A 12,781-nucleotide genomic window follows, 5' to 3' on the forward strand; every position below is an offset into this window, starting at 1 on the left:
CAGAAAGATCCTTTTTGACCCACCTCCTAGAGAAATGGAAATAGAAACAAAAATAAACAAATGGGACCTAATGAAACTTAAAAGCTTTTGCACAGCAAAGGAAACCACAAAGAAGATGAAAATACAACCCTCAGAATGGGAGAAAATATTTCCAAATGAAGCACTGACAAAGGATTAATCTCCAAAATTAACAAGCAGCTCATGCAGCTCAATATCAAAAAAACAAACAACCCAATCCAAAAATGGGCAGAAGACCTAAATAGACATTTCTCCAGAGAAGATATACAGATTGCCAACAAACACATGAAAGAATGCTCAACATCATTAATCATTACAGAAACGCAAATCAAAACTACAATGAGATATCACCTCACACCAGTCAGAATGGCCATCATCAAAAAATCTGCAAACGATAAATGCTGGAGAAAAGGGAACCCTCTTGCACTGTTGGTGGGAATGTAATTTGATACAGCCACTATGGAGAACAGTATGGAGGTTCCTTAAAAAACTAAAAAGAGAACTACCATATGACCCAGCAATCCCACTACTGGGCATATAACCTGAGAAAACCATAATTCAAAAAGAGTCATGTACCACAATGTTCACTGCATCTCTATTTACAACAGCCAGGACATGGAAGCAACCTAAGTGTCCATCGACAGATAAATGGATAAAGAAGATGTGGCATGTATATACAATGGAATATTACTCAGCCATAAAAAGATACGAAATTGAGGTATTTGTAGTGAGGTGGATGGATCTAGAGTCTGTCATACAGAGTGAAGTAAGTCAGAAAGAGAAAAACAAATACCGTATGCTAACACATATATATGGAATCTAAAAAAAAAGGTCATTAAGAACCTAGGGGCAGGACGGGAATAAAGACACAGACCTACAAGAGAATGGACTAGAGGACATGGGGAGGGGGAAGGGCAAGCTGGGACAAAGTGAGAGAGTGGCATGGACATATATACACTACCAAATGTAAAACCGATAGCTAGTGGGAAGCAGCCGCATAGCACAGGGAGATCAGCTCTGTGCTTTGTGACCACCTAGAGGGGTGGGATAGGGAGGGTGGAAGGGAGGAAGACGCAAGAGGGAAGAGATATGGGGACATATGTATATGTATAGCTGATTCACTTTGTTATAAAGCAGAACACACGATTGTAAAGCAATTATACTACAATAAGGATGTTAAAAAAATTAAATGTTAATACTTAATAATAAAACATATAAAACAAATACTCACCAATGACTTTAACAAAATAAGCATCTGCTTCAAAGTTATTTTTTAGTGTATGGATGGCAAAATCATTCTTTGTATATCCTTTACTTAGTACTACAATGTCCAAGATTCCCTGGAAAAAACATAAAAATGGTAAGAACAAACTACTAGACTGAATGAAAAAAATGATGAAAATGGATGATATGTTTACCATGTAAATATAAACCTTATTTATTCAACTTGATGTTTAAAATAAAAATAATATTAAAAATATAAGATCTTGAATATTAAAATATAAATAAAACAAAAAACACCTATAATTTTAATCTCTGAAAATAACTGTTAGAATTTTGTACTTCCTTCCAGTCATATTTGCATGAATTTTTAAAGGTCTGTGATATGGACTACCAAAGTGTTTCCAATCATCAGAGAAAGAAGATACCTTTTCATCTGCCCTGGCCCCCATTATTTTTTTTTTCCTATAAAAGTGGGAAGCTTTGTTAATTTTATTGGGGGTAAAGAAGGTGTGTTCATTTAAATTTCCATTCTGCTGACTCTTAATGAGGTTGATCATTTACCATATCTTTTCATATATTAGCTACTTGTGTTTTTTCTGTAAATTGCCTTAGGCATGTCTGTTTTTCCAGTGGGAGTTTTTGGTGACTTGTATCAGTTTGAATAAACCCTTTCTATGTTAAGAATACTAATTATTTAATTCTTTCATAGCTAATTTATTTCCCAGATTTAAACACAATTTTAAATTTCATTTATGATATTTTTATGTACAGAAATTAATTGATTTGTAATTAATTCTCTTGATTTTCCCTCTTGTGATATTTTTACCAATTACTTTTATGCTTGGAAATTGCTTATGAAAAGTGAACGAACACAAGATTTGGTAGCAGAGAGACAGAGGAAAATAAGGACTTGGAAAATTCATATAATTGAGAATTAGCCTCTTATAAAAAAAAACAAACCAACCAACCGGGCTTAGGGTTGGACATAATGTCTTGATGGAGATTTAATGTTTTAAAATAATCAAATTATTTTACAAGGATATACTGTGACATATTAACTCTGGAATTTAACACATTTTTATCAGAATTTATTATTTTTCTGAGTGATAAACTGGCTTTCTTTTAAAGAACAAAACAGCTTGGAAGATTCTATTTTCCCTCAACAATGCCCAGAAGCACTTGATAAACTGGCTTTTGACATTAGAAAGAAGAAAACCAGGGCCCTGAGCGCCTTTCCCAGGCCACCTGGCAACAGAAGACAGTCACAAGAATCTGTGGCAATAGATGCCAACTCTAGTTCACTAGGTTAAGAGAGAGTACACACTGAACCCATCCTTCTGTGATCTTGTGCAGGTTTAAGGGTCTGTTATGTGTTGGCTGTTCTTTTCTCTACTCGTGCACATGCACAATTGCTGTGAGCATGATTCTCTAGTGGTTTAATCTAAACAAGCATAAAATGAGATAAAATCATTTTCATATTTCACTGTACTGATCAGTCAGTGGTATCAATAAATGTGTTCCCTCTGTCATTTAACATTAAAAGGAGCTTTCTTTAATTGACTCATTTTCTTTCATTATCTCATCTACATTTTCTGGTCAAATAGGGTGAAAGTGAGATAAGGTGGACGGCAATTAGATTCCAAACACACAGAAGAGCTCTGAACTCACATCTTCATAAATATCAAAGAAGGTGGCAACCACTGCATCTCTGATTTGGTTTAGGTCCATCAGCTCCCAGTAGACTTTAAACATACGACGCGCCCCCTCACAGCTTGCATTATTACAAGGGACATTCTCCAGTAAAAAGGCCTGCTGATTGCTGTGAGACAAAGGCAATGGCATTTAGTTAATATAACATATCAATGCTGAGTAGCATCAGCTATGCTGTAATTACTAGAATCAAAGAGATGGTAAATGGTATACAATGAAGTAATATGAAAAAAATCCCTATATCTTACTAATTATTGTCCTGAGCCATAAAAAACTGAAATTGTTGGCTATCGTTTTTCAGCCTTTGGCAAAAATCCTGAGGTTAGTCGGTTGTTGGCCTCTCTCCTCTTTTGTGATTTCCAAGTCCATCTCTCCGCCCTTCCTTGCTGCTCCACAGCTGTGGACCCTGTGTTTCATTACTGAGTTCCTGGACACTGTCATCATCCCTTTAGATTTGTATAACTCCTTAGGTAAAAATCTGCATTTTAAATAGAGATTCCTGACATCCCCAAGTCTTGTAAACCCAAAGCAGTAAATCTACAATGATACAATTTGAGCTTCCCAAACGGACAGTAGGGTAGATATTGCTGAGTACCTCTCAGATAAAAGATAGAAAAAAAAAAAGTGTTGTACTCTGCATAGCTATGAAGTCCTCCCTTTTGAATCCTCCTCTATAGGCAAAGTGGTGATGAGTTTAGATTTTGGAACCAGACTACCTGGATTCAAATTCTGGCTCTGTCATTTAGCAGTTATGCGACCTTAAGCAAGTTATTTAACCTCCTGAAGACTCAGATCCTTATTTGTAAACTGAGTAACATGAGTACTTAAAGAATTGTTGTAAAAAAGAAATGAAATACTGAGTGCAAAGTACTTAGAACAATTCCTGTCATCCACTTAGATCTTAGTAAAAGTGTTTGTATTATCATCACTCTTACTTATGTAGTGCAACAAACACCATGCCATGTAAAAATATTTTCTTTAAATGCAGCAGTAACTTTTGTAAATGGTGTGATTTGATGTAATGGCTCCTATTTATAGGCATTTTCTAATATTTACATTCCTTCAGGTCCCTCTATGTTACATAGAAAATAATAAGCTAAAAAGCTTAAATTTTATTACTGCTCAATTTTCTCTAATAATTATTTTAAATAAAACTATAAAGACAGATTTCTTTTTTTCCATATGAAAATATTACTTTGGATATTACTTTGGGTCTGGGCAATTTGGAAAGGAAAAAAAAGTTCTATTACAAGAAAGGTAAATTTTTCAGTGTTCAACAGAGTAAGGAAACATATGCAAAATATTCAATTTCCTTGACGTACTTGATATATGATTGGCTTCAAATTATTTTTCTAGATAAAAAATTCCAACACAAATAGTTTAAACTCCCAGATTATAACATTTACATGGAAAACTTTGAGGTGGCTTTGATCAAGGCCTAACATATAATAGTGTTATTCCACTAGAAGGAATAATGATTTCTTCTTTGTCTCCTGCCTAATAACTGATTTTAAAATTCTAATTTGTAATACTTTTTCCAGGTAATTTACCCATCCTACCTTTTTAGCTAAACAATTTTACTAGATATTTCACAGAAATGAAGAACACTCTATTTTGTTATTAGATTATACAAAAACATGAGAACCAGTGATAAAGGTGGCCTTTCTTTTTTTTTTTGGCTATGCCATGCAGCTTGTGAGATCTTAGTTCCCTGACAAGGGATTAAACCTGGGCCCACGGCGGTGAAACCACTGAGTCTTAACCAATGGACCGCCAGGGAATTCCCAAGGCAGCCCTCTATAATCTTTTATAACCAATGCATCACACTGGCAACGTTTTGAGTGATCATTTGCCACTGGTTTCCCTTTTCACAACAGGGATGAAAGGATTTCATTATTGTATTATAACTCTGGGCATAATTTCAAACACACAACATAACCTACAACAAAAACTCTAACTGCAGTTGCATAATTTGTCATTTTAATTTTTGATATGAGTTTGTAAAGATTATAAATGCCATGCACCACGGTTCTTGTCTGAATGCTCACTGAACAGGTTGGTATTATACTCTGGAACATGGGGTCTATAAAATTTCAGTTCTTTTAAACTCCACTGAGCCCTACAGGTAGAGCCCAATATCTTAACTATAAAAAAAAAAATTCCGTTTAAGCCCAGGAAGAAAGAATTCTGATTCATTTGGTTTGGAAACCCTTGGGGAGAAACAGTCTTGCTTCTTTTGAGTCAACTGCTCTATGTGTTTTTGGCAATTACAACCAATATAACTTTTTAAAAACTTTTTTTTTAAAAAACTATTGCAAAAGTTATTATAAAATTCAAGTAATAGAGACATTTAAAAAGTTGAACTCCTCCTTTCCAGGGAAAATCACTGTTAACAACTTGGTGTGCATCTTTACAAACCTTCTTCTGGGAACATACAAATATTTAAGTACATATATCCTTCAAAAAAAAAAAAACAAACAAACCCAATTGGGTTCTACTATACATATTATTCTGCAACTTTTTTCTTTCCACTCAATAACATAGCATACACATGGGGAAAAGGGATACAACCTGAATGAGGACTTCTGAAACCTATTTTGAAAATTCCCACCAGAGAAGTTGTACCAATTTATATCCCCCAGCAGCAGCCCATCAAACTGCCTGTTTCCCTACATGCTCATTCCTTTCAATGCTTACTCCATTATACAGCTATGCCATCATTCGTTTTAACACCCTGCTATTGATAATCAGGTTGTCTTCAATTGTTCCCCATTACCCACACACACACACACACACACGCGCGTTATTTTTCCTTGAGAATTTGTATAAGGATTTCCAAATGAAGTCATCTGGTCAAAGGATATGCATATTTTAAATGTGAATAGGTAAAGCTAAATGGCCTTCTAAAAAAATGTACCAATTTACACCTCTAGTAGTGTACAAGTATATCCTTCTTCATATCTTGCCAATATTAGTAACACTGCTTCTTATTTTTGCCAACTGGGTAGCTTAAAAATTATCTCATTCTCCTGATTATATGAGAGAAGCTGAGTGCTACTTTTATGTTTATTATCTATTCATATTTCTTCTAAGAACTGGCACTTAAATTTTTTAAATTATTGGTTTTTAGATCTCTGATTGTTAAGGACATTAGCCCCTACCTGTTATTTTCATATTCTTATTTGCAAAATGAGTGTAAAAACAGTACAGAAATAGATACATAGATGTAGAGAACAAACCTATGGATACCAAGGGGGGGGGGAAGGAGGTGGGTGGGATGAACTGGGAGATTGGGATTGACATATATACACTACTATGTATAAAATAGATAACTAATGAGAATTTACTGTATAGCACAGGGAACTCTACTCAATGCTCTGTGGTGACCTAAATGGGAGGGAAATCAAAAAAAGAGAGGATATATGTATATGTATAACTGATTCACTTTTGCTGTACAGCAGAAACTAACACAACATTGTAAAGCAACTATACTCCAATAAAAATTAAAAAAAAACCCAACGGTACATTACCTCAAATGGCTGTTGTAAGGATTAAATGAGAAAATACATGGTAAATGGTTTAATATAGTGCCCAGTACATAGCACAACACACTTTCAATATCTGCTGTTATTATTACTCTGATATGTTATAAACATTTCACCCCAGCCTTTTATTGTTTTTAAAATTTATGGTTTCTTTCACTAAAAGGTTAATAATACTTATATACTCATTTATGTCAATATTTTTCTCATGCTCTATAAGAAATGTTAAAGGAAGTCCATCAGGCAGATGGAAATAACACCAAATGAGTATCTGCACTTACACAAAGGAATGAAGAGCAGTGAAAATGTGAAATACGTAGGCAAACAGAAAAGATTTTCTTGTTATTTAAATCTCTTTAAAGATAATTGATAATTAAACAACACAGTATGGTATTAATGACATAAGCAGATGTAAAATGTAAGGTTTCCTCAAAAAACTAAAATTTGAACTATCATATAATACAGCAATCCCACTTTTGGGCACATATTGAAAAGAAGTGAAATCAAGATCTCAAAGAGGTATCTGAACTCTCATGTTTGTTGCAGCAATATTCACAATAGTCAAGATATGGAAACAATCTAAGTGTCCATCAATGGATGAATGAATAAAGAAAATGTGGTATATACATACACTGGAATATTCAGCCTTAAAAAAAGAAGAAAATCCTACCATTTGTGTCAACATGGATGAACCTAGAGGACAGTATGCTAAGTGAAGTAAATCAGAAACAGAAAGACAAATACTGTATGATATCGCTTGTATGTGGAATCTAAAAACATTGAACTTACAGAAACAGAGAGTGGAATGGTGGTTGCCAGTGGCTGAGGGGTGGGGGAAATGGGGAGATGTCGGTCAAAGGACATGAACTTTCAGTTATAAGATGATTAAGTTAAGGGGATCCAATGTACAGCATGATGGCCATAGTTAACAATACGGTACTATATACTTGAAAGCTGCTATGAGAGTAGGGCTTTAATGTTTTTAACCATAACAATAAGAATAAGAAAATGGCAATTATGTGAGATAAAGGATATTAACTACCTTAATGTAGTAAACATTTTGCAATATATACATATATCAAATAATACTGTATACCTTAAACTTACACAGTGTCACTATATGTCAATTATATCTCAGAAAGCTGGAAAAAAAAAAAAGGAAAAAAAGAAATCAATAAAAGATATCTGGAAAATCTCCAAATATTTAGAAATTAAACACCATTAAATAATCTACGAGCAAAAGAAGAAATCAGGCGGCCCCTCAGCGCACAAGGAGCATGTGCCTTCAGGAATTTTCCGTGTGCTACGTCTGTTCACCCAGCTGCCTGGCTTGGGGCTTGCCCTGGTCTCTGCCTAGAGCGCCCGGCGGGAGCTGCAGGCTTTGATCACCCGCTGCTTGTGTCTGTGCCCCAGTAGCCGCAACTGCCCCGGGGGCTGTTCTGGAAGAGATCTGAGAGCTGGGTGGCCTGGGTCATGAGAGCCCCGCACCTCTCGCATCGTGGTGAAGAAGAACAGCATTCCCAACAGAATAAAATGTCACATCCAGTCCTCCAGACAGTGCTGTGAAGGACTATTTTGTCAAAAGGGGCGGTCACTTTCTGTGATGTCAGCCTCAGAAGATGAATCTGCCTTAGATATCCCTAGAGTCCTTTAACTCGAACAAGCATTAACAAGACATGGGATACTCATGTTCTCCAAACTATTTCGCAAATATTGAGCTAGCCTCAATTCTCACCTCAAAACATGAAACATGTTGCCACCTGAGCAGTTCTGGAGGAGGAATCTGTGAGCAGTTCCAGGCACTGTGTTAGGCATTAGATGGCATTATAGGATATGCCTAAAATACATGAGGGGGTCTGGGAAAAGGTCAAGACTTCTTAATGATCAGCACCCTCAAAGTGATGTACAGACAGAGGATTATGACTATGTCAACAATGGACCTGCCCAGAGGAACTCTGGCACTGATAACTGCAGAGGCAGAAATAAAGAGATACTGGAGACAGGATTAAAATGGCTCAAAGAGGGGGGACCTCCAAGATTGTGGAGGAGTAAGACATGGAGATCACTTTCCTCCCCACAAATACATCAAAAATACATCTACATGTGGACCAACTCTTACAGAACACCTACTGAACGCTGGCAGAAGACCTCAGACTGCCCAAAAGGCAAGAAAACCCCCAGGTACCTGGGTAGGGCAAAAGAAAAAAGAAAAAACAAGACAAAAGAATAGAGACAGGACCTGCACCTCTGGGAGGGAGCTGTGAAGGAAGAAAAGTTTCCACATACTAGGAAGCCCCTTCACTGGCGGAGACGGGGGATGGGTGGGGGAAGCTTCGGAGCCACGGAGGAGAGTGCAGCAACAGGGGTGCGGAGGGCAAAGCGGAGAGATTCCCGCACAGAGGATCGGTGCCGACCAGCACTCACCAGGCTGAGAGGCTTGTCTGCTCACCCACCGGGGCGGGTGGGGGCTGGGAGCTGAGGCTCGGGCTTCGGAGGTCAGACCCCAGGGAGAGGACTAGGGTTGGCTGTGTGAAGACAGTCTGAAGGGGGCTAGTGCACCACAGCTAGCCAGGAGGGAATCTGGGAAAAAGCCTGGACTTGCCTAAGAGGCAAGAGACCATTGTTTCAGGGTGTGTGAGGACAGGGGATTCCTTCCCTGTGTGCCCACAGAAGGCAGGGCACTGCTTAAGTGAGTTCCAGAGATGGGCGCGAGCTGTGGCTATCAGCTCGGACCCCAGAGACGGGCATGAAACGCTAACACTGCTGCTGCTGCCACCAAGAATCCTGTGTGCAAGCACAGGTCACTATCCACACCCCCCCACCCACCCCAGGAGCCTGTGCAGCCCGCCACTGCCAGGGTCCCATGATCCAGGGACAACTTCCCCGGGAGAACACATGGTGCACCTCAGGCTGTTACAATGTCATGGTGGCCTCTGCCGCCGCAGGCTCGCCCTGCATTCCAATTGTGACTACCGTACTCCTCCCTCTCCCTGGACTGAGTGAGCAAGAGGGCCCTAATCAGCCGCTGCTTTAACCCCCTCCTGTCTGGGCGGGGAACAGATGCCTGAGGGTGACCTACACACAGAAGTGGGGCCAAAACCAAAGCTGAACCCCAGGAGCTGTGCGAACAAAGACGGGAAAGGGAAATTTCTCCGTGCAGCCTCAGGAGCAGTGGATTACATCTCCACAGTCAACTTGATGTACCCTGCATCGGTGGAATACCTGAATAGACAACGAATCATCCCAAAATTGAGGCGGTGGACTTTGGGAGCAACTGTACACTTGGGGTTTGCTGTCTGAGGCTGATTTGTTTCTGATTTTTATGTTTATCTTAGTTTAGTTTTTAGCACTTGTTATCATTGGTGTATTTGTTTATTGGTTTGGTTGCTATTTTATTATTTTTTTTATTTTAATAATTTAAAAAATTTTAAAATTTCTTCCTTTCTTTTCTTCTCCCCTTTCTTCTGAGCCATGTGGCTGAAAGAGTCTTGGTGCTCCAGCCTGGTGTCAGGCCTGAGCCTCTGAGGTGGGAGAGCCAAGTTCAGGACACTGGACCACTAGAGACCTCCCGGCCCCATGTAATATCAATCAGCAAGAGCTCTCCCAGAGATCTCCATCTCAAGGCTAAGACCCAGCTCCACCCAATGGCCAGCAAGTTCCACTGCTGGATTCCCCATGCCAAACAACTAGCAAGACAGGAACACAACACCACCCATTAGCAGAGAGGCTGCCTAAAATCATACTAAGTTCACAGACACACCAAAACACACCACCGAACGCAGCCCTGCCCACAGGAAACACAAGATCCAGCCCCACCCACCAAAACACAGGCACCAGTCCCCTCCACCAGAAAGCCTACACAAGCCATTGAACCAACCTCACCTACTAGGGGCAGACAACAAAAACAACGGGAACTACAAACCTGCAGCCTGCGAAAATGAGACCCCAAACACAGTAAGTTAAACAAAATGAGAAGACAAAGAAATATGCAGCAGATGAAGAAGCAAGGTAAGAATCCACCAGACCAAACAAATGAAGAGGAAATAGGCAGTTTACCTGAAAAAGAGTTCAGAATAATGACAGTAAAGATGATCCAATATCTTGGAAACAGAATGGAGAAAATAAAACAAACATTTAACAAGGACCGAGAAGAACTAAAGAGCAAACAAACAGTGATGAACAACACAATAAATGAGATTAAAAACTCTCTAGAAGGAATCAATAGTAGAAAAACTGAGGCAGAAGAATGGATAAGTGACCTGGAAGATAAAATAGTGGAAATAACTACCGCAGAGCAGAATAAAGAAAAAAGAATGAAAAGAATTGAGGACAGTCTCAGAGACCTTGTGGAAAACATTAAACACACCAATGTTCGAATTACAGAGGTCCCAGAAGAAGAAAAGAAAAAGAAAGGGTCTTAGAAAATATTTGAAGAGGTTATAGTTGAAAACTTCCCTAACATGGGGAAGGAAAAAGTCAAGTCCAGGAAGCGCAGAGAGTCCCATACAGGATAAATCCAAGGGGAAACATGCCAAGACATATATTAATCAAACTAGCAAATATTAAATACAAAGAAAAAATATTAAAAGCAGCAAGGGAAAAGCAACACATAACATACAAGGGAATCCCTATAAGGTTAACAACTGACCTTTCAGCAGAAACTCTGCAAGCCAGAAGGGAGTGGCAGGACACATTTAAAGTGATGAAAGGGAAAAACCTACAACCAAGATTACTCTACCCAGCAAGGAACTCATTCAGATTCAATGGAGAAATTAAAACCTTTACAGACAAGCAAAAGTTAGGAGAATTCAGCACCACCAAACCAGCTTTACAACAAATGCTAAAGGAACTGCTCTATGCAGAAAACACAAGAGAAGGAAAAGACCTAAAATAACAAACCCAAAACAATTACGAAAATGGTAATAGGAACATACATATCAATAACTACCTTAAATATAAATGGATTACATGCTTCAACCAAAAGACACAGACTGGCTGAATGGATACAAAAACAAGACCTGTATATATGCTGTCTACAAGAGACCCACTTCAGACATAGGGACACATACAGACTGAAAGTGAGGGAATGGGAAAACATACTCCAAGCAAATGGAAATCAAAAGAAAGCTGGAGTAGCAATACTCATATCAGATAAAATAGATTTTAAAATAAAGAATGTTACAAGAGACAAGGACACTACATAATGATCAAGGGATCAATCCAAGAAGAAGATATAACAATTGTAAATATTTCTGCACCCAACACAGGAGCACCTCAATACATAATGCAAATGCTAACAGCCATAAAAGGGGAAATCGACAGCAACACAATCATAGTAGGGGACTTTAACACCCCACTTTCACCAATGGACAGATCATCCAAAATGAAAAAAAATAAGGAAACACAAGCTTTAAATGATACATTAAACAAGATGGGCTTAATTGATATTTATAGGACATTCCATCCAAAAACAACAGAATACACCTTCTTCTCAAGTGCTCATGGAACACTCTCCAGGATAGATCATATCTTGGGTCACAAATCAAGCCTTGGTAAATTCAAGAAAATTGAAATTGTATCAAGTATCTTTTTCAACCACAATGCTATGAGACTAGATATCAATTACAGAAAAAATTCTGTAAAAAATACAAACACATGGAGCTAAACAATACACTACTAAATAACCAAGAGATCACTGAAAGAATCAAAGAGGGAATCAAAAAATACCTAGAAACGAATGACGATGAAAACATGATGACCCAAAACCTATGGGATGCAGCAAAAGAAGCTCTAAGACAGAAGTTTATAGCAATACAATTCTACCTCAAGAAACAAGAAAAATCTCAAATAAACAACCTAACCTTACACCTAAAGCAATTAGAGAAAGAAGAACAAAAAGAACTCCAAAGTTAGCAGAAGGAAAGAAATCATAAAGATCAGATTAGAAATAAAGGAAAAAGAAATGAAGAAAAAAATAGCAAAGATCAATAAAACTAAAAGCTGGTTCTTTGAGAAGATAAATAAAACTGATAAAACATTAGCCAGACTCATTAAGAAAAAAAGGGAGAAGACTCAAATCAACAGAATTAGAAATGAAAAAGAAGTAACAACTGACACTGTAGAAATACAAAAGATCATGAGAAATTACTACTAGCAACTATAGGCCAATAAAATGGACAACCTGGAAGAAGTGGACAAATTCTTAAAAAAGAACAACCTTCTGAGACTGAACCAGGAAGAAGTAGAAAATATAAACAGATCAATCACAAGTACTGAAATTGAAAATG

General features: G+C 37.9%; 1 protein-coding gene across 2 annotated transcripts in view; it reads right to left on the minus strand.

The window, feature by feature from the left end:
- ITFG1 (integrin alpha FG-GAP repeat containing 1) overlaps positions 1 to 12,781 on the minus strand; it is a 267,814-nt gene that overhangs the window by 79,629 nt on the left and 175,404 nt on the right. For both annotated transcript variants that reach the window (XM_059906036.1, XM_059906037.1), the window contains exons 11-12: positions 2,911 to 3,061; positions 1,250 to 1,358 (exon numbers count right to left, since the gene is read on the minus strand). In XM_059906036.1, the coding sequence (XP_059762019.1) occupies positions 1,250 to 1,358; positions 2,911 to 3,061 (260 nt within the window). The remainder of the gene's footprint in view (positions 1 to 1,249; positions 1,359 to 2,910; positions 3,062 to 12,781) is intronic.

This window comes from Balaenoptera ricei, chromosome 19 (assembly GCF_028023285.1).
Source record: "Balaenoptera ricei isolate mBalRic1 chromosome 19, mBalRic1.hap2, whole genome shotgun sequence".
In the NCBI taxonomy this organism is placed as follows: domain Eukaryota; kingdom Metazoa; phylum Chordata; class Mammalia; order Artiodactyla; family Balaenopteridae; genus Balaenoptera; species Balaenoptera ricei.